Source organism: Vicugna pacos, unplaced genomic scaffold (genome assembly GCF_048564905.1).
Source record: "Vicugna pacos unplaced genomic scaffold, VicPac4 scaffold_21, whole genome shotgun sequence".
NCBI classification, from domain to species: Eukaryota; Metazoa; Chordata; class Mammalia; order Artiodactyla; family Camelidae; genus Vicugna; species Vicugna pacos.
This window is the reverse complement of record NW_027328742.1, coordinates 18,004,623-18,025,962: the sequence shown is the minus strand read 5'-3', so window position 1 is coordinate 18,025,962 and position 21,340 is coordinate 18,004,623. Positions and strand designations below refer to the sequence as shown.

The window sequence follows — 21,340 nt, the reverse complement described above, 5'->3', positions numbered from 1 at the left end:
ACGAGTCCTTTGTCACATATGTGACTTTAAATATTTTCTTCCAGTCTGTACTTTGTCTTCTCATTCTCTTAACAGGATCTTTTGCAGAGAAAGAGTTTTTCATTTTGATGAGGTCAAATTTATCAGTTTTTTTCTTTCATGGATTGTGCTTTTGGTGTCAAGTCTTTACTCTTTCCCTGGTCCTAGATCCCAAAGATTTTTCTCCTGTTTTTTTTTTCCTAGACTTTTTATAGTTCTATGTTTTACATTTAAGTCTGTGATCTATTTGGGGTTAATTTTTGTGTAAAACATAAGATTTAGGTCAAGGTTCATTGGTCGGGGGAGCTACGGATGTCTAACTGCTCCTGCACCATTTATGTAAAGACTGTCTTTCTTCTATTGAACTGCTTTTGTTCCTTTGTCAAAAGTTATTTGGGCATGTTTATGTGAATCTATTTCTGGATTGTCTGTTTCATTCCATCAACCTATGTGTCTATTCCTACACCATTACTACAGTGTATAATTAATAACTATTAGTAACCACATAATAAGACTTAGCATTGGGAAGAATGACTCTTCCCACTTTCTTCTTCTTTTTCAAAATTATTTTGGCTACTGTAAGGTCTTTCCCTTTCCATATATATTTTAAAACAGGTTAATCTATGTCTACAAAGAAATCTTACTGAGATTTGGATAGGAATTGTATTAAAATTATAGATCCATTTAGGGACAAATGACATCTTTACAATGTTGAATTTTCCAGTAGATAAACATAGTATGTCTCTCCAAGTATTTAGATTTTCTTTGATTTCTTTCTTCAGCACTTTGTAATTTTTATCATCAAGAGCCTACACATGTTTGTTACCTGTATACCTGAGAATTTCATTTTCTTTGGAGGAATTATAAATATTACATCTCTTATTTCAGTTTCCACTTCTTATCAGTGTATAAATATATAACTGATTTTTTAATTGAAGTCACTCAATACTAGTCAGTTTACAATGTTGTGTCAATTTCTGGTGTACAGGGAAAGGGTAAGTTGGGAGTTTGAAGCTTGCAGATAATTGACAATTTTTATCTGCTGATTCTGTATCTTACGACCTTGCTGAACTCAATTAGTTCCAGGAGTTCTGTAGATTCCTTGGGATTTTCTATATAGATAATCATGCCATATGCAAATAAAGGCAGTTATATTTCTTCATTTTAAATTTCTTTTTCTTCCCTTATTACAGTAGCTCTAACTTCCTGTACTATATTGAGCAAGAGTGGTGAGAGCAGACATTCTTAACTAACAATAATAGAAGAAAAGCATTCAAGTTTTCATCATTAAGTATAACGTTGGTTATGAATTTTTTGTAGCTGCTCTAGATGACGTTGAGGAAGTCCTGCTCTATTGCCTAGTCTACTGAGAGTTTTTGCCATGAACAGACGTGGAACTTTGTCAAGTGGTTTTTCTGCATTGATTTATATGATCATATGATTTTTCTTCTTTAGCCTGTTTTGCTTGCTTTGGGTTTATTTTGCTCTTCCTTCTAGTTTATTGAGGTAGGAACTTAGAGTATTAATTTGAGAGCTTTCCTCTTTTCTAACAGAAGTATAGTAAGTGATATAAATTTCCCTCTTAGCACTGAGTTAGCTGCAGCCTACAAATTTTGATATGTTCTGTTTTCATTTTCACTCAATATGTATTTTCTGCTGTTATCTTCTTTCAGACTTCCTCTTTGACCTGTGGCCTATTTAGAAGTACATTATTTAATTTAGAAGTGTTTAAACATTTTCCTGCTGCCTGTCTGTTATTAATATCTAGTCTGATTCCATCATGGTCAGAGAATATATGATTTCATTTCTTTTAGATTTGTTAAGGTATATTTTATAGCCCTGGTATGGTTATCTTGTTGAATGTTCCATAGGTCCTTCGAAAATATTTTTATTCTGCTGTTGTTGGGTGGTGTGTTCTATAAACGTCACTTAGATCCCATTTATTGGTGGTTCTATTCAGTTCTGTCTCCTTGCTGATTTCTCTCTAGTGGTTCTATCAATTGCTCAGAGTAGGGTGTTGAAGTCCCCAACTATAATTGAGAATTTGTCTATTTCTTCTTTCAGTTCTATCGATTTTTGCTTCATGTATTTTTGAAGCTCCGTTGCTTGGTGAATAAACATTTAGGATTGCTTGATCTTCTTGATGGATAGATCCATTTTCAGCATGCAATGTCCCTTTTTGTCCCTTGTAATCTTCTTTGCTCTGAAGTTGATTTCACCTGATATTAATATAACCTCTCTTGCTTTTAAAAATTAATGTCTCCATGATGTATCTTATTCCACCAGTTTCAACCTACCCATGTCATTATGTTTGAAGTATGTGTCTTATTGACGACACATAATTTAAGTCACTTTTTTAAAAAATGTTTTTTAATGGAGGTGCTGGGGATTAAACCCAGAGCCATGGCCACTTTTTTTTCAATCTGCTCGACCAATCTCTGTCTTAAAATCGGTGCATTTAGATCATTTACATGTATAGTAATTATTGACGTGTTAAGGCTTAAATCTGCCATTTTATTATTTGTTTCCTGTTTGTTCCCTGTTTCTCATTCCTCTATTGTTATTGTTTTCCTTGCTTTTCTGTAGGTTATCTGAACACTTTTTAGAGGTCCATTTTGATTTTAGTATATCACTTTGCATAGTTTTCTTAGTAATTGTTCTCAGTATTGTCATATGTGCATCATATCAAAACCTACAGGTGTCAGTGTTTTATCACTTTCAGTGAAGTGTAGAAAACTTAACTTCCATTAGGTCCCTACATTTAGCACATCAGATAGTGCTTTAGCCATAAACTATGATTAAAGAAACTCATAAGGTAGAAAGTAATTCAGTCTGTTTGCTTCTATTTTCCATTACACTGTTCTCATTTCCTTTCTGAAGTTCCCAGCCTTCTTCTGTTATCATTTTCTTTATGCTTAGAGAGTTTCCTTTAGCCAGTTTTTGAGGATACATCAGCTAGCAATAAATTCTCTTTCCTTCATCTGAGAATGTCTTTTTTTGTCTTTATTCTTGAAGAATAGTTTTACCAGATACTAGATTCAGGGTTGACAGTTCTTTTCTTTCAGCACTTGAAAAATGTTGTACCACTTTTCTCTGTCCTCCGTGATTTCAGATCGGAAATTTACTGTTATTCAAATTGGTGTTCTTTTATAGGTAATGAGTCATTTCTCCTTGGCTATTTTTAACACTTTATATTTGTGTTCAGAAATTTAATTATGATGTGTCTTAGAGTAGCTTTCTTTGGATTTATTCTGTTTGAAATTCAGTTTCTGAAATCTGTAAAGATATGGGGAGGTTTTCAAACATTATTTCTTCAAGTACTTTTTCATCCCACTCCCTTTCTCCTCTACTTCTGGGACTCCATTAATATGAATATTAGATCTTTTATTATTGTCCCACAGAACCCTGAGGTTCTGGTTTGTTTGAGGGTTGGGGGGCAGTTTGGGGAGTTTTTTTCTGTCTATTTCTCTCTGTTGCTCAGATTGACTGAATTCTATTGGTCTGTCTTCACTGTCACATCCACCGTACTACTGGGTCTAGCCAACAAGTTTTTCATTTCAGTTAGTGTATTTTCAGTTCTATAATTTCAATTTTTTAATAAAATTCTACTTCTTTGCTGAGATGTTGTTTTTTTCATTTGTTTCAAGATAACATAATGGATTGTTGGAGCATTTTTATGACAGCTGCTTTGAAATCTTTATCAGATGATTCCAACAGCTGATTCATGTCAGCATTGGCATTAGTTGATTGTCTTTCCTCACTCAAATTGTGGCTTTCCTGGTTCTTGGCATTATAAGTGATTTTCAGTTGTATCCTAGGCATTTCAGTTATTATGTTAGGAGACAAGATTCTTGATCCTGTTTAATTCTTCTGTTTAAGAATGCAGTTACTCTGTTTAGGTTTGGCATGTAGGTTCTGGCATACTTTTGTGAGCTTTAGTTCCAAAGACAGTTTAGTTTCCTGAGCCCTTGCAATGGTATCCTCATCTGCTTCATTCTTCTGGTATGTCTGGGGTTTCAACTCAATCCCTGTTGACTCTGTCTGTAGGGCAGGAAGGTACTTTCCTGGCTCCCTTCTGTTGCTAGGAAATCTTCTAAAGGATCAGAAACCACTGCACCTGAGTCTCTATGCCGATGGATGAAGAACAGAGAGACGGGGCTTTACTGCTGCAGGCAGATCAGACCATTCACCAGCCTGGGTTGTGTATCAAGAGCAAAGATGGCTAATGGTTTGGATTGTGAGGTGGGTTTGGGGGCTCTTTGCTAGGTCCCTGCTGAATTTCCCCTGACCCAGTCCTCTGCAGAAAGAGAGAGAAGGCTTTTCATAGCTTCTTTTGTCTATTCCTATTGGAGCTTCCAGGGTGCCAGCTTCTCACGGACCAAGCCTGGGATGTGTAGGAGCTCATCTTATTGTCATTCCTCAAGTCCTGAGGTTCTTATCCAGTTCACCTTCTTTCCAGCTTTTAGAGTCTATTTATTGTTGTCTGTTGAATAATTTCCAAGGTTTTTAGTTCTATTTAGTGGGGAAGACTAAGGAAAAATGAGTCTACTCCATCTCATTCTGGAACCAGAAGCACATGCTCTTCACCATCGAAGATCTATTTCCATTTATTTCTTAGAAAAGTCTCCAGAATTCAACATTTATTATGAAAATTTTAGACTCAGAAATCTTGCTGCTAGAGATGTTTGTAGGAAATCATCCAAAGAATTAAAAATATCTACATAAAGACTATCTGAGTTGAGGCTTATATTCGTTTGGTTGAGCTGTCATAACAAAATAATGCAGACTGGGTGGCTTACACAACAGAAATTTATTTTGTCTCACAGTTCTGGAGGCTGGAAGTCCAAGATTAAGCAGTTAGCGGGTCTAATTTCCCCTGAGGCTTTTCTCCTTGGCTTGGCCGTGTTCCCTCTGTGTCCTCACATGGTCTTTCCTCCATGTATGCACTTCTCTCTTCTTGTAAGGACACTAGTCTTATTGGACTAGGGCCCCACCCTTATGACATCATTTAACCTTAATTACATCTTAACTGGCCTTATCTCCTAATACAGTCCCACTAGAGTGTTAGAGCTTCAGCATATGAATTTGAGGGAGACGCAGTCCCACCTGCAATGAGGCTTCTTGGACTACAGGAGGAAGAAGCCCACCCAGACTAGCGCAGGTGTTTTGTATTGGCTCACCCTAGACAAGTGGAAGCAGGTAAGGGTTCCTCCCCGAACCCCTGGGCAGGGACTGTAGCTGGGCCTCAGAAAGGGTTAAAGCCAGAGCCTGGAAACCATCTGGAATTAGGGCAGCTACTCCCGCTCTGCCTCTCCCTCCTCTCTGCTCCTCTCTTCACTTCTCCACTCTCCTTCTCTGCAGATGGGTTTTCCCTGCTTTTCTGCACATGGTAGGAAATGACAGCGCATATCACCCCATCTGTCCCTCAGATCAGGCGCCACCAGAAACAGTCTAGGATAGCTGCCTCTGAAATCTAAATTCCTGAGAGAGAGAATCTGACTCACCAGCCTCGTCTGGTGCCACAGCTGAGCCAGTCACTGTGGCCAGAGGCAGGGGTCTGTCCCCTGCTGACTCTCACAGCCTGAGGCGCAGACTGCCTGCTCCAAGGGTGACATCCTTAGATCTAAGCTGCTGAAGAAATGGGCAGCAACCAAAGAGTAAAACAATAAAAGAAGGACCCACGAGTGCAAGAGAATATCATACACATTTAATTATATAATAGTTGGGAGCTAGGTAGAAATGTGAGAAACTTAAAGTGAAAAAGCAGAATGCAAAAGCATGCATTCTCCAGGGTTACAGTTATGTAAAACTAGGTATCCTGTAGACAAAGATTCGAAAGAAGAAACAATTATTATAATTATTGAGTTAAGTGGTGGCATGATTTTTCCAAATTTTCTCACTTTATGTTGGTTCATTGTTTTGAGCAAAACAAAATGAAAAACAGATCTCTCTGTAGTGCAGCATTTCTTTGAGAACTGGAGGTTGAATGAACTTTCCTTGGTTACCCTGTGAATCATTCCTGTGGTTCTTCATTCCTCTCACCCTGGCCTATGGGGAAAAGTTTAATAATATGACTTCATCATGTTAAAGTGATGCATAAGGACTGTCACTTTAGCTTCAAAGTCGTAAACTTATAGCAAAGATGGCAAAGAGAGTACATCTCAAGTGCCATATTAAAGTGACTGATTGGTAAAGCCTACATGGAGACAAATTATGAAAGAGCAGCAGAAAGTATGTCGTGATCAATTAGTAATGTCTGCCAGGGTCATAGGAAGGGGAATTGGACACATGTGCTATCCATTAGCCATCCTTGATTTTTGACCAGTCATCCCTCTTGGCAGCGGCTTCTCTCCCACCTCGCTCTGCAGAGGTTTTACGTCTCCTCATGCCCTTTTCTCACAACTCATTTTTCCTTCCAGATTATCACCTTTAGGGACTATCTACCCATTGTGCTAGGTGATGAGATGCAGAAGTGGATCCCTCCATACCAAGGCTGTAACAAATCTGTGGATCCCTGAATCTCCAATGTCTTCACCTTTGCCTTCTGCTTTGGCCACTTGGAGGCCCCCTCCACTATGTCCCGCCTGGATGAGAATTATCAGCCATGGGGTCCAGAACCAGAGCTTCCCCTGCACACCCTCTTCTTCAACACCTGGAGGATAGTCAAAGATGGTATGTCCTTTCAGGGCAGCACCTGGCTGTCTCACTCTGCAGCCTGCTTCTGGGGAAACCTGGCTTGGAAGTCAGACTCCATGCACTTCCTGTGTGACCCTGGGCAAGTGAATTCACCCCCCTTGAGCCTCAGTTTTCTTATTTGTGAAATGGGGACAATAATAATACCTATCTCACTAGGCTATATAAAAATTGAAATATATGGATAGAACTTAGTCTGCAGTGGTTCCTGACACACAGAATGTGGTCACTAAATTTAGCTATTATTCTTTACTTTCTCCTCTGACCTTTAAGTTGCTGAATTTTCTCTGCTTTCTTTCCATGTCTCGGGCTTCTCTGATTGCTGTAGAAAGAATGCATGGGTCTGGTAAATAAACTGCTCTTTCTGCCTTCTCTACGGCTTTCCACCTCCATTAAGTGCCAAAGGTTGGACACAGCTCCGCTTAGGATTCCTGGGCTGGGCTGTAATGAAATTGGCTTTCCTTAAGTCCTGACAAATCAGGGCATTTGTTTTCTGCCATCTCTTCCCTTGCTGCACAGTTCCTTGTGGGAACATATGTCAGGAGAAGGAGCCAATTCTCTGAACTAGAGCTTGGGAAAAAGTCCCTGAGGCTGATGCTCATGCTGTCACCCCCGGAGTGCCCCCTTCCCTCCACCCCGAAGGCGTGCAGTCTGACCTGGACCCCGGCCCCCAGCCTACCCTGCAGGCCACAGCAGGCTCTTCCCTCCCCACTTCCAGCCCAAAAGGTTCAGTTAGCTCTTCTTTCACCTACGAGAAAATGTCTGGTGGAAGGGGCGGACAGCAGTGGATGATGTCCCCAGCCTACCCCCATCCCCATGAGGGCCTGGTCTCCCTGCAGGTGGAATTGACCCTCTGGTACGGGGCCTGCTGGCCAAGAAGTCCAAGTTGATGAGTCAGAAGAGAATGATGACGGGCGACCTGCGCAACAAGCTCTTCCAGCCCCCTTACACGATCCACGGCTTTGACCTAGCCGCCATCAACATACAGCGGTGCCGGGACCATGGGATGCCCGGTGAGTGGGCCAGGGGTCCAGCCATGCCTGGGGAGCTTGTGGCTGCTTCCCAGGGTTCCTGCGGACTCTCTTCTATAGCCCTGAGGCTCTGATCAGTTTTAAAACAGAAGACCAAGATGCCCATTTTTAAAACTTACTTTGTTCCTCTGTGAAATGGAATCTTCCAGTCTCCCTAATGCAGAGACCAGAAAACACATCTGGTACTATCTTTGAGCTCCTCAGACGAAAAAGAAATCAACAACTGACTTCTAAAACCAGTTTTAAAGCCCCGAAAATATTAAGAAATGGATCGTAGAGGGAAAGCAATGATTTTTGGGCCTTCTTAAATGTAGTACTTAAGAGCCACACTGCCTGGGTTCAGATCTCGGCGACACCTTGTCTAGTGGTGTGACCTTTGGCGAGTTACTTAACATCTCTGTTCCTCAGTTTACATATTTGTACAGTGCTTGGAATAGTGCCTGGACCCAGAGCAAGCCCCAAAGAACCTACTAGCCCTCTCTAGGCTTCAGTGCCACAGTATAAAACAATGGCTTCCTTCCTGCCTACCCTGTCCCAGAGGTTGCGAATCCAGACTTTCTGGGGCTGATGCAGTGGGCGTGTCCCCCAAAGAGACTGTGGGCAAGAAGTCCCTGGGATGAGACAGCTTCAGCCTCTCCGCCCTAGGGTACAACTCCTGGAGAGGCTTCTGTGACCTCTCACAGCCCCAGACGTTGAAGGAGCTGCATGCAGTGCTGAAGAACAAGAAGCTGGCTAAGAAGCTACTGGATCTGTACAGGACCCCCGACAACATCGACATCTGGCTAGGGGGCATCGCTGAGCCCCTGGTTAAAAGGGGCCGGGTGGAGCCTCTCCTGGCCTGCCTCCTGGGGAGGCAGTTCCGGCAGATCCGAGATGGAGACAGGCGAGTGACCCCACCGTGGGGAAGGCGGGGAGGGAGATGCTTCTCTGCGGGGGGCGTCCCGATGTCCTGCCTGAGGACTAACTCCAGACCTCGGCACGGCCCCAGTGACCTCGTTCCTACCCTTTGACAGAGTTGGGAGGGGCCCACAGCTGGGCTGATGGAGAAACTCTGCGTCTGTCTCTGCAGGTTCTGGTGGGAGAACCCTGGGGTCTTCACTAAGAAGCAGCAGAAGTCTCTACAGAAAATGTCCTTCTCACGCCTTGTCTGTGACAACAGCCACATCACCAAGGTCCCGCTGCACCCCTTCCAGGCCAACAGCTACCCTCACGGCTTTGTGGATTGCTCAGCCATTGATAAGTTAGACCTCTCACCCTGGGCCTCAGAGAATTAGGGGCCTGGACTCCACACTGTGTAGTAAAGCACCCTTTGGTCCACGATGCCATTTCAAGCAAGTTCAATGACCTGGTCCCTTAGAGCACCACACCCTAGTCCCAGCCCTTCTTTCCAGCAGGGTCTCTCTACACACCCCAGCCTCGCTCCAGCCCAAGGCCAGCCGCTCTGGCCTCTCCAGCGCTTCCTCTTGAATCCCACTGTTCCCATCCGCATTCCCCCATCCTCTCTGCCTGTGGAAATCCTCCTTTCTGTCAAGACTTGGACCACTTGAGATGCTTTCCAGATATCTCCCATCCTCTCTCCTAAACAAGTCTTGGCTGAGGCTGTGGCCTTTGCACGTGTATCTTTCCTCCTGTCCCCTTGAATTAGATTGTAAACGCCTTGATCCAGGGACCACAGCCTGCTTCTAAGTGTGTCCGGTAGCCCCCAGCATGGTGCTCGGCACCCAGTAAGTGCTCAATAAACATCGCTGATTGACTACAGGCACTGGCAATGACCTTGTTCCCCTGGAAGACAGGCCTGGGAATCAATGCCAAATAAGTAACTAGATGTTTACAGTTCAGACGTGTCTCACCACTAAGAGGCCGTGTGCTTGAGTCTGTGCGGTGAGAGGGCACAGTTTGGTGGGATTTGCAAGTGCTCTTAAAGAAAAGGGGGAGGCAAGAGGCTCCTGGGAAAAGAAGCCAAAACCATGGATGGGCAAGAGAGGGCAGTGCCAAGGGGTCAACAGGGAGGAGATCCAAGCCTGGATCCCCCCAGAGCTAAAGTTACTTTCCCTTCCAGAGGCCCTTCAGGGAAATACCCTCCTCTTCTAGGCTAGTCCTTGGAGCCTGTGCAGCCTCTGATGGGCAATGGGCGGGCAGCTCCAGAACATCCCTAGTGCTGCTGCCTGATGCATATTCATGAATTCTTTAAAAGTGACCCTCCTGGGCCAGCCAGCTGGGGCCTTTGGATCCCCTGACTGGCAGGGCGTGGGTGGGAGGCACTTAGCCCAGGACCCTGAAGACCGGGGCTGCAGCCCTGGCTCTGGCACCTTTTCTTCGAGGCCTCACATGAGTCCCTTAACCTCCCTGAACGCCCCTGTCACCATCAGTGAACCGGAGATGAGCAGTCTGTGTCCAGCTACATGGTGAGATTCTAATATAACTGCCTGGGGCGCCTCAGGGTACCTGAGCCCCAGCGTCCTGCATAGTTTCAGGTGTGGGTGCCGCCCTCAAATGTGGGAAGAAAGGAGGGAGTGGGGAGGGGACCCATCAGTCATTTATAGGGATGAAGTTCTAGGCAAGATTAATAGGGACGTATCCTCCCTCCCTCCCTCAGCGCAGCCATGTGCTGCTCCTGTCTGGGAACCTGGCCACGTGAAGGTGGGAGTGAGAAGGAGTCAACTGTCCTGAGGGTCTCTGAATCACTGTGCCAGCTGCAGGGAAGCAGGACCCAGTCATGCCCTGTCATCTGGGGAGGGAACTACCTCCCCATCACCCCCCAGCTCTTTCTCTCTCCCAGGAAAGCTGTGTCTCCTCTATTTCCCAGCACTTGGCACCGGCCTGACGTGGAGCGAGCGGTTAGCAAATCTTTCCCGGAGCCGTGCATGAACAAAAGGGCTTGGTGACCACAAGTCCTGTCCTCTGGGGTGGTGTGGGTGGAAGGTGACGGGGGAGGGTCTGCTAGGTTTGGCCTGGCACCTAGGCTTCTAAGAACTGACTGCCTTCCATATAGGAATTGGCCAGAAGAGGACTCCTGGATGCCCTGACCTCCAGTTCAGAAAATGAAGGGCCCTGAGGCACAGCCCACCCGTGTTCAAGTTCAGAGCCCAGAGCAAGCTTCACACTGAGGACCCAGCCCCACTGCAGACTCAGACAGAGTGAAGGTCCCTATCAGTGGCGCTTTATTAGAATAATCATCAGGTATAAACAAACGGTACCAAAGGGCCAATGGGCCCTAGTTCCTCTCCAGGCAGGCTCCTGTGAATAAGCAAGAGAACAGGGTAAGGAAGCAAAAGGGGAGCCATGGACTGAGCCTGACTCGCCTGGGCTCATAACTCAACCACCTCGCACTGCTAATGGCCGTTCCTCCGGGGGTCACTGGTTCACCTCTGCTGACCGGGGACACTGTCAAGCTGTAGGGTCCACGAGGGCCAGACACGGTGTCTGACTTTTCCCAAGCCTAGCACAGTGACTGGCAGGGGGTAGGTGCTCAACAAAGTACTAGAGGATGCAAATGGACCCGCAAAGGAGCCACAACAGCTGTCATTTACAAAGAAGAAAATTCAGGCTTAGCGAGGTGGAGGAACTTGATCAAAGTCACGCAGCTGGTAAGCTGCAGAGGCAGGATCTGAACCCAAGCAGTGTGGCTCCAGAGCATGTGCTCCTCACCAATCTGCTCGGCTGCCTTCCATACACTTAACATAGACACAGCAAGCACACACTCCCGTAAATGACACGTATACACAGCACACAAAACACTACCTGTGTTCATAGGCAACACACACATGAAATGCACGCGCGTACCCATGCGCGTGCACACACACACACAAGTGAATGTCTAGTCATTCGCTTCCTCTGTCGGCTGGCACCAAGAACAGGGATGGGCTCACCCAGGGAAGGGAGATCTCTGTGTTTCCGACTGGCCAGCCCAGGTATGCCCGGCCTTCACCTCACACTGCACCCCCTTACCCAGCCTCTAGTCCCTGTTCCTCCAGGGAGCCAGGTCCAAGGCAGGGAGTGTACTGCAGTTGACAAAGTCCCGAGGGAATGTGTTGGACATGAAGATGTTGTTCTTGGACACGACAGTGATGCCTGTGTTGTCGCAGATGATGCGGGGCAAGGAGATCTTGGCCAGGGCCCGCTGCTGCTGCATGCTGAACACATCCTTGTTCTCCCACCAAAACCTGCACAGGAACACCCACGGTCACTGTGACCGAGGCTCTCCTGGGCTGGGAGGGCATCAACTGGCCAGAGCTGATCCTGGACGCAGGAGGACCATGCAGACAGCAGCCCTGCAGCACAGGAGAGCTCCGGGCTCTCAGAAAGCCCGGGGGCTTTCGAACAAGTAGAGCCCCACTCATGGCTGCCCAGTTGCCTACCTCCTGCCTCCAGGGCACCACTAATGATAGGCAGGGAGCCAGGCCCACACACGCTCACCAAGCCCTGTGCCCTGGCCCTGGGCTATATCCACAGGGTAGAAAGAAACTTGGGAGTGCTTAATAATTGTCCACCTTTTTCCCGATTTTCCTAAAAGCACAATACAGGTGAGGTGAGAAGTGGCTATGAGAGATATATGACAGTGGAACGACAGTGGGAGAGGCGGTGGGGAAGCAATGACTGGACTGTTCAACAGGGACAGGCAGCGCCATGGCTGCGCCCTGAGACCCGGAGCAGTGACTGGCGTGGCAGCGAGGTCTCGCTTCCCTCCTTCACAGCCAGGCCCAAGTCCCTCCTTGCTACACCATCAACAGATTCAGGGCACATTAGGGGTGACCTGGAGGCTCCCCGGAACACAGTGGGAAATCACGGACTCCTCCTAGCCCTTCCTTTCTCAGGAGGAAGAGGGGCCCCCAGGGGGTCAGGAACAGGCCCGGAGCCGCACAGCCAGCCTGAGCCGCTCGACTGCCTCCTCACCGATCGCCATCCCGCAGCTTCCTGAACTGGGTCCCGATGAGGCAGGCGAGGAGCGGGCCCACACGGCCTTTGCTCTTCAAGGGCTCAGCCACGCCGCCCATCCAGATGTCGATGTTGTCAGGTGTGCCATACTGGGCCATCAGCTTCCTCGCCAGGTTCAGGTTCTTCAGCACCGTGCCCAGCTCGCCCACTGTGCTGGGCTGCGGGAGCCCACAGAAGCGCCTCCAGGCATTGTATCCTGTATGTGGGGAGGGGAGAGGTGGCTGTGGGTGGGTCCCAGTTAGCCCACCTTCCCAACACACCGAGGCCACATACAGAGGTACACGTGAGAGAGGAGGATATGGAGGGTCTGCCACCCCACTGTAAACCCCCAGGGAACCCCCGGCCTCTCTGGGAGCCTGAGGACAGCTGGGTCTCTCCAGGAGCCTCTCTGTCTTCCCTGTGCCCTCCTACCCTGAGGTAAATCCTTAACTGCATAACTCCTGCTAGATCCAAGAATAGGAGCATCTCCTTGCCCCTCTGGAAATCTCAGACCGCGAGGGGCACAGTTTGCCTCAAAGGATCAGCCACACCAGCTCTCCCGTATCATTGGGGTTAGGCTGATCTGGGTTCAAATTCCAGCTCTGTCACTGATGAGGCTGGAGACCCTGGGCAGGTTCTGAATCTCTCCAAGCCTCTTTCCTCACGGGTAGACTTGAAGTGACAATAATCTCTTCCTCTCAGAGTTCATGTAAGATGAAACAAAACGAAATGTAGTAGAAACAGGTTTTCAGACTGGGGGTGGGAGGGCTTGTTGTTGTTGCTATGGTGATGCTCCAATTTGGAGGGTTACAGCAACACAAAAGGGGTGAGAGGAGCTGGAAATGGACCAGGGAGAGGTAAGGGCCTGAGCTGGGATGGCTTCCTAAGAGCAAGGCTGGTGGGCGCAGGGCTGGGCAGCTGGGGACACTGGAGACAGCAGGGCCCTGGGTGGGAAGCGGGGGAGGGTCAGGGGGACTCCTGCAGCCCCTCACCTGGGAGGCCATGGTCCCGGCTGCGCTGCATATTCAGAGCGGGCAGGTCCAGCCCGATCCTCATGACCTGCTCGAACAGCCGCTCCCGGATCTCATCCACCACGATTTGGTTCTGGCGGTTCAGCTTGGCAGGGGTGGCCATGAGGCCCCGGAGGATGGGGTCGATGCCACCTGGGGCAAAAGGAGCCAGGGTGGGGGAAGGATTTGGCTCAGTTTCAGAGCTGAAATGGAGTAAGGTAGAACCAGGGGGATTGCAGAAGAGGGCTGGGCACTTGTGGCTCCTGGCGCCACGGTGTCCCCAGGGGGCAGGTCCTCGCTGGGGCACTGAGGTCTTAGGGAATCATGCCATTCAGACTGGCAAGGTTGCCATGCTCCCAGACGCTGGCTTCCTGCGTCACGGAGAGTCACAACCCACAGGAAGGAGCCAGCTCCCTAAAAGCCATCTCCACCCCACCCTTTATTATTAGATGGGCAAGCGGAATCAGGTGAACTGAGGCTGGAAAGTCAGATCAGGTCCCTAAAATAAGAGGGAAAGAGGGTTTATTCCGCCCGAGCTCACTGTGACCAAGCCTGCCCCCACCCCAACCTCGGCTGCCGGCTCACTCCCTCCTGGCCTAGGCCCTGCTCACCTTCCAGCACTACCCTCCAGCTGGCAAAAAAGACCCTGCTGAGCGGAACACGGGGGTTGGGCTGCATAGGCCGGTACCGATGGTCCAGGCGGAACATGAAGGGTTGGATGAGGGTGTGGCCATAGCGGAAGGCGTTGGTGAAGACATTGGAGATGCGAGGGTCCACCGAGTCATTGTAGGATCTGTACTTGGGCAGGTACTTCCTCATGGCCTCTGGCCCCAGCACCAGGGGCAGGTAGTCCCGGTAAGTGATGATCTAAACAAAAATCACCCCTCCCTGCAGATTCTCCGCCTGCTCCTGGCTCAGGGATCCCTTCCTCCCCTGTAGCCAGGGATTTGCCTCCCACAGCACTGGATCTGGGTCTCACAGAGTGGCACCAAGAGGCAAAGACAGGGCTCTACTGCCTGCCTGCTGTGTGACTCTGGGCCAATTATTAACCACTCTGAGCCCCAGTTCCTCAAATGTAAATTAAGGGTAATTAAGCTGCCCTCTGCCTTAGAGGATTAAATGACAAAAGGCTTCGTTAGTCCCTGCAATAGCTCCCTTGCCCTGGAGTTACTAATGTCTCATTTCTCCTACTAACTTATAGCTCATTGAGGACAAGGGTTGTCTCTCATTTCTCTTGAAATTACTCAGTGCCCAGCAAGTGCCTGGCTTACAGTGGGGTTCAATAAATTGTCTGTAGAAGGAGGAAAGGCAAGAAGGAAGAGTCTCCCTAGGTGACTTCTCCCAGTGAAAAGGGCCATGTCCTGGATGACTTCTCCCAGAAGAGATGAAACAGTCTCACTCTAGATTCTAGACTCTGGAATGTCCTCTGAGGCTTAAACAAATCTCACTCAAGTTCTTAATGCAAATCAAAAATGCACCAACGGCCCTTGCAACTCTCTCCCCCACAGAATCTAGGAATAATAACAAGGTGGGGGCCGGGGCGGTGTGTGTGTGTTTGTGTGTGTGTGTTTGTGTTTATGGCTTCAGGAGAGGATGGGCGTGCTGAAGCAGCACAAATTGGAGGAGGGACCCAGGAACACTGCCCAGGGACAAGCAAGGATAAGCGTCGTGGTCCACAGTGGGACAGTCCGTGATGGGCCGGTGACACGGGTTGGTAAAAGAGTTTACCAGAGATGAGGGAGGAAATGGTAAAGGAGTTTATTAGGGGTACACTGCCAGAGACAACAGCAGGCCACAGAGATGAGAGGTGCCAATGTGAGCGCCGAGGGCCAATTGTTGGAGTCTTTTATAAGGTCAGGTCACAAGGTGACTGATCGGCTTGTGCACAAGTCTCTGATTGGCTGTAGGTGAAGTAAGAAGTTTAGGGTCCGTGAAGGGACACCGGGGATTTATGAGTCTGATAAGGTGGGCTGAAACAAGCCAGCCTGAGCTGTTGTGAGATTAGGCACTACCCAGGGCTATTAGTTTGTTAGGGGAAACATGCCCAGTGAAGAATGTGCTTTATCTGTTAAGGGATCACAGGCAGACATCTGAGAGCCCAGGAATGGGGGTCATTGGGCTTTGAAGGATGTCAGTTGGCCCCAAAAGAAGGAGAGTGGGGAGCTGTGATAGAGCCGTAAAGAAGGGGGGTGTGTGTGCGTAAAGAAGCCAAGAGCGACAATGAAACAAAGGAAAGGAGAAGCATTTACTGAACAGCTACTGTGCCAGGCACTTTAGTCCCACCTGTTTAAACGTCCCAGTACCATTCCTGGCGGACAGGAAAGAAGAAGGGAGAGAAAGCAAGTGACACTTGTCAGGCACTTAGGATCTGCCAGGTATTTAATCCTCACAGTATCATAGGTGAAGAAACTGAGGCTCATGAAAGTTAATTTGCACAGCTAGGATGTGGCAGAGGAGCGTTTGGATCCCAAGTCTGCCGAGCCCCAGCATCACCAATGTGCAGGACTGCCTACCTGGACCATGGCTCCCACGATCTTCCGGGCTTCCTGGTAGAGCCTCTCTCCATCCCAGCGGGGGTTCAGGCGCTTGAGCTTTGTGGCCAGCCGGTTGTGCTCCCGCAGTAATAGTGTGTGCATGGAGGTGAGCTCAGGCATCTCACTCGAGCGGGAGTCCCCTTGGGGATGCAAAAGCTACTGTCAAGCTTAAGACCTCCCTCCCAGAAAGTACTTGCTCCACTGAAGCTCCCTCCCAAGCCAAGGCTTGAAATGCCCCCTACCCAGCCCTCCTCTCCACCCATCTTTCCACGCCATGCTCAGTTTACATCTCCTCTAGAAGGTATCCCCTGATGCCCTGGTCCACCACGAGAGCTTTGCCCCTCTTTAGTGGCACTGCTGGTTGAAAATGTTCATTCAGTAGGCATCAGATCTAACATATGATTTGCCACTTTCCCATATGTGAGACTGGGAGAGCCTTGAGGACAAGGACCATGGCTTGTGCCATTTTGTGTCTGACCCTCCTATCCAACATACACCTAATGCCTGGTACAAAGTAGGAGATCCATGAACACTGTCTGGCTGACTTATTCTCTTGACTCAGGAAAGTCCACAAAGTAGCATGCATGTTGGCTCCCCCTATTTTTCTGCCCATGCCAGATGCAGCATATGATCACATCCCTCTCTCCTGCTAAAATTGAATGCAGCCTCAAAATCCTTCTCAACATAGGACTCTGGAAAGCCGTTACTCATTCTATGTACTGATGTGTAGCTTGATCGGGGGAGGGGGCCAAGGCTAAGGATGTTTGAAGTCCACACCTGAGACTGTCCAAAAGCATCAAGTCAGACCCTCTGATCCCTCCAGTCCTCCCCTAAACCTCCTCTGGAAGGACCAGAGGGTTAGGGCCAGGCCCATTCCTGCAGGACACTGGGTTCAGTCCTCCCCAGGTTCTAAAGGTTGGTGGAAGGAGATTCTCTGAGAGCAGACTTTCCATCCCACAACCTGCCAACATGACAATCCAGGCTGAGGACATGTGGCTCAACACCACATGGAGGCTGAGGAGAGCTTCTCTTCCACCACTCACCCCAGAAAGTCCACCCTGGTGTGACTTTGGGGGGGGGATGTGGGGAGGTAATTAGGTTTATTTATTTATTTACTTTTTTTTTTAGAGGAAGTACTGGGGAATTGAACCCAGGACCTCATACATGCAAAGCACATGCTCTACCATGTTGAGCTATACCTTCCCCCCTCATCCTGGTGTGACCTTGATCTCCTCTCTACAGTCACTGACTTTGATCCTCTTCCCTAAGGCCCAGCCACTGGAAGCCACCAAGAGGAGAAATTGGGGGGCCAGAGAGAAGGGCCTCAGACCCACTACTGGTCTACATTAAAAATCATTAGAAAATTTCTGGGCATGGCCACCATCACTGCCCCAGCCATATCCCTAGGACTGCCAGTTGTTCACATCGAAAATCCCACCCTCTCTTATTATAGGGAATCAAGGTGGTTAGGAGGTGATATTCTGGAGCAGCTCTGTCCAATATAGCTTTTTGCATTGATGAAAATGTTCTGCATGTGAGCAGTCCTACATGGAAGCCACTAGCTATAAGGCTTTTGAGCACTTGAAACGTGACTAGTGCAGTGCAGGAACTAAGTTTTTAATTTAGGTTGACTTAAATTAACTTAAATGTAAATGAAAATGGCCCTGTGTGGCTAGTGGCTACCATACTGGATACTGTGGTCCCTTTAGTTCCCTGTCCCTGGAGGGCTCAACTCTCCTCGCTCCCAGAGCCCAAAGGGAAAGAAAGGGACAGATGGACAGAAGATCCTTAGCCATCGCTGAGTCTCCTTCTTAGGTCTGGGTTTTTGGTTTTTGTTGGTTTTGGTTTTGCCTTTCTGGCTCATCCACCTTGTTACCAAGGCAACTGGATTAATCTGAAATTGGTGAGGAGAGTCTCTCTAAATTCAAATCTACAAGCGGCTTGCAAACAGGCCCGCTGTGGCTCCAGCAGGGGGCACCCCTGTATCAGCCCAGGTCCCCGCCCAGGACTGACCTACCAGGAAGCAGGGGATTTGTGCGGAGCGGTTGGTGAGGAGGCAGGGGTCATCGTGCAGGTGGTCGAAGGGGAGCAGGGCCCGCCCGTTGTCTTGGAAGCGGGTGTTGACAGCCAGCAGCCCCAGCTGGTTGGTCCGGTTGCGCAGCCTCATGGCCAAGGGGTCCTCGCTGCCATACACCATGCTGGCGTCCACGAAGGAGGTGAGCGCGTTGATCTGGTTGCGAATGGTGATGTTGCTCCCCGTGCAGGCCGGGCAGGAGCGGAAGAAGGGGATGCAGTCACATTGGTTCTTGATGCGGGGGTCACTGGGGGGGATCTGCAGCATGGAGAGAGGCCCAGCGGGCTCACCGAGGGCAGGGACAGAGGCCAGGAGTGGCTCTCCCCCGTCCACCCTCCTGAAGGCCTTGATCTCATCTTGGGGAGGGGGTATGGCCTGGAGTCCAGGACCAGAAGGGGAGACCCAGATATCAAAAAGGAGTTCTTCGGAACTTCTGGCCCCCTCAGCCTGCAAGGAGACCCCTCAAGGCCCACAGAGATTGGTGGGCCTGCGGTTCCACCAGCAGAGCTCCTCTGATCTGGGGGGTGATGACTAGGACGTTGACCTGGGGGATGTGGGGCCCCCTGGAGGTGGGCGGGCCAGTCCTCTGACCCCTTCTCCCCAAACCTCCTTTCTCTCCTCTTTTCTGTGTCTGCTCCTCCCTACTCCGTCTTCTGAATCTGGTCTTCACCCTGCCGGCTTCCTCTTCCTTTTCTGTTCCTCTCGTAACTGTCTCTCTACCCTGCCCCTTTCCTGTCTTGCATTCTGGCCCTGTCTTTCTCTACCTCTCTCTCAGATTCTACTTCCTTTCTCTCCTCCACTCTACTCTGCATGTGCCTCAGCACACCAGTCCGCTCTCGGCCGGCTCTAAGACCACAACCCAGGATCTGTGTGCTGTGGACTGTGGGGAGGGAGCCCTGTGTGGGGAAGAAAGAGGACTGAGCCTGGGGCACCTGCAAACAGAGGTTGGAGGGACAGTGGGAAGTGGGCAGGGCCAGCCCTACTGGGGAGCTGGGGAAGGAAAGCTGGGCACCGAGGGAGGTGGCCCCTTCCAGACCGATGCCCCCTCATCCACCCCGACCCCTGACCCAGCAGGCTGGGGGTGGGGCAAGGAGGGAGCACCTTGAGTGGGAAGCAGGGCGGCTGCTGCAGGCAGCTGGTCTCGCAGTTGAGGCCAGTGAGGAAGGAGACGCGGGCGGCCGGCTCCGGGGTGAAGTCGAGGTCATGGTCCAGCAGCTGGCCCCACTGCATGAACATGAGCGAGCGCTCCTGGTCCGGGGTCAGCTGATCCGTGGGGAAGCGCACGATGTCGTTGGAGACAGCGCGAGTCTGCGGGACACGGGGAGTCAGGGGGCTTGGACTCCACGAGGTCTCGGCCTCAGTGGGGTCTCGCCCCCTCCACGGGCCAGCACTCACCAGGGGCACCTGGAAGCCATTGCGCTTGACCCCTGGCGTCCAGCCAAAAGGCAGGGAGAAGCCATCCTCGTACTCCGCCGGCAGCCAGCGCACAAAGGCCCGGTTGGAGGCCCCCAGTGTGGGGCTGCGCCTGCAGGGAGGTGGTGAGAGAGGACAGGGCGCTGGGACCAGGTGGCCCCGGGCTGCTGGGACCCCACCCTGAGTCGCTGCGCAGAGGCTGCACCTGTTGTTGCACTGGCCGGTGATGGTTCGGTACTTGTCCTTCTCGGGGCACCGCACCGCCAGGTCCTGGTAGGCGCAGCCACTAGTCTTGGACAGCAGATTAAGCTGGACAGGCGTCAGCACATCTGTGGGCCAGGAAAGCAGGGCGTGGGTGGTTGCCGAGCCCCACCATTTTCTATCCTAGGCTGAAAAGCCTTGGTTGAGGGTGTAGTCTGAGCACATGGAGGAGATGCCAGGAGGCCCCTGAGACTCCCTGGAACGGGGTGTTGGGGGAACTGCTGGGAGATGGCTGGAGGCACCAGGCGGGGTCACGAGTGGAGTGAGGGGCTGGGTTGTCGGGGGGTGGTACCTGTGACGTTGAAGGGGCCTGGCCACAGGGACCGCAGCTTCCTCTCCAGCAGGCCTAGGGCCACGTGCAGGTAGTCAGCAGCCCTCACCGCTGTCCTGGTGCCTGCCACTGGCTGCTTGAAGTAGGACAGCAGTTCCATGGGGCTGGCTGAGCCACTGCGAAGGCGCTGCTTGATGCTGCTTGGAGGAGGGAGGAGTGAGAGCCAGAGAAACCAGGCAGAGACACGCAACAGAGCCCTAGCCCAGGCGAGGGACACGAAGGACAGTGTAGGCAGACCCACTGTCAGGAAGCAGGTTTCTCATAATAAACAGGGTATGGACCTGGGTATCCAGAGACTAGGCCACGGAAGGCGTGGTTTTAAAGATATTCTCACACCCAGAGACATAAAGACTGGCAGACAGACAGAGGGACCCATCCCCACCCACAAATTCCCCGCTGCCTGTTTCTTCCCTGAGAGGTCCGGGGTAGCCTTGTCCAGAGCCCAGCAGTGCCCGGCACCCCACCTTTCCCGCCCCTCCTTGTAGGCCTTGTCCACTAGCCGCTTGGCCTCCTCCATGCAGGTCAGCACCACCGAGGTCTCCACTTCCCTCGGGACCGCTGCTCAGAACAGGGATCCCGAGGTCAGGAATGGGCCCAAAGTCCCCATCAGGTCCCGGAGCCCATGTGGAATCCCTGAAACTCGGAACCTCCCCCAACCCACCACGTTTTCCCTTCTTTCTGAGCTGTTACCTGGAGTGGCACCCCCAGAGGGCTGGAGCATGGCCAGACTGGCCAGGAGCCCTGCTAGGGCCAGGGGCAGCTTCATCTCTGCAACAAGACCCCAAGCCCAGTAAGTGTCCAAAGGCCACAGTGCATTTGGGAGAAGAGAGCCCCACATCTCTCCCTTCCCAGGCCCCTCACTCCCACCTTCATACCCCAGCACCCCCTTGGCAGGTTCTGCCTACAGACGGAGTCCGGGACCCCACCTCCAAAGTCCCAGTGCTCCCCCTGGCATGGGCATCCCCTCTTAGCTGAATCCTCCACGCTGGGGGAGGGGCAGGGCAGAGGAGGCCCGCCCCTGGAGACTGAACTCTCCTCCCCCACCAGAGCTGGGGTGCACA

General features: G+C 50.3%; 1 protein-coding gene across 1 annotated transcript; it reads right to left on the bottom strand.

The window, feature by feature from the left end:
- Positions 1-11,697: 11,697 nt before the first annotated feature.
- Positions 11,698-21,063, bottom strand: LOC140694468 (myeloperoxidase-like). The gene is made up of 12 exons (XM_072957707.1): positions 20,970-21,063; positions 20,744-20,837; positions 20,241-20,416; positions 19,893-20,016; positions 19,670-19,799; positions 19,376-19,582; positions 18,214-18,532; positions 16,180-16,340; positions 14,278-14,533; positions 13,649-13,819; positions 12,636-12,873; positions 11,698-11,905 (listed from the first exon to the last, which is right to left on the bottom strand). The coding sequence occupies exons 1-12, from the start codon at positions 21,043-21,045 to the stop codon at positions 11,698-11,700; spliced, it is 2,160 nt and encodes a 719-aa protein (XP_072813808.1). The 5' UTR covers positions 21,046-21,063.
- Between the last annotated feature and the right edge of the window lie 277 nt (positions 21,064-21,340).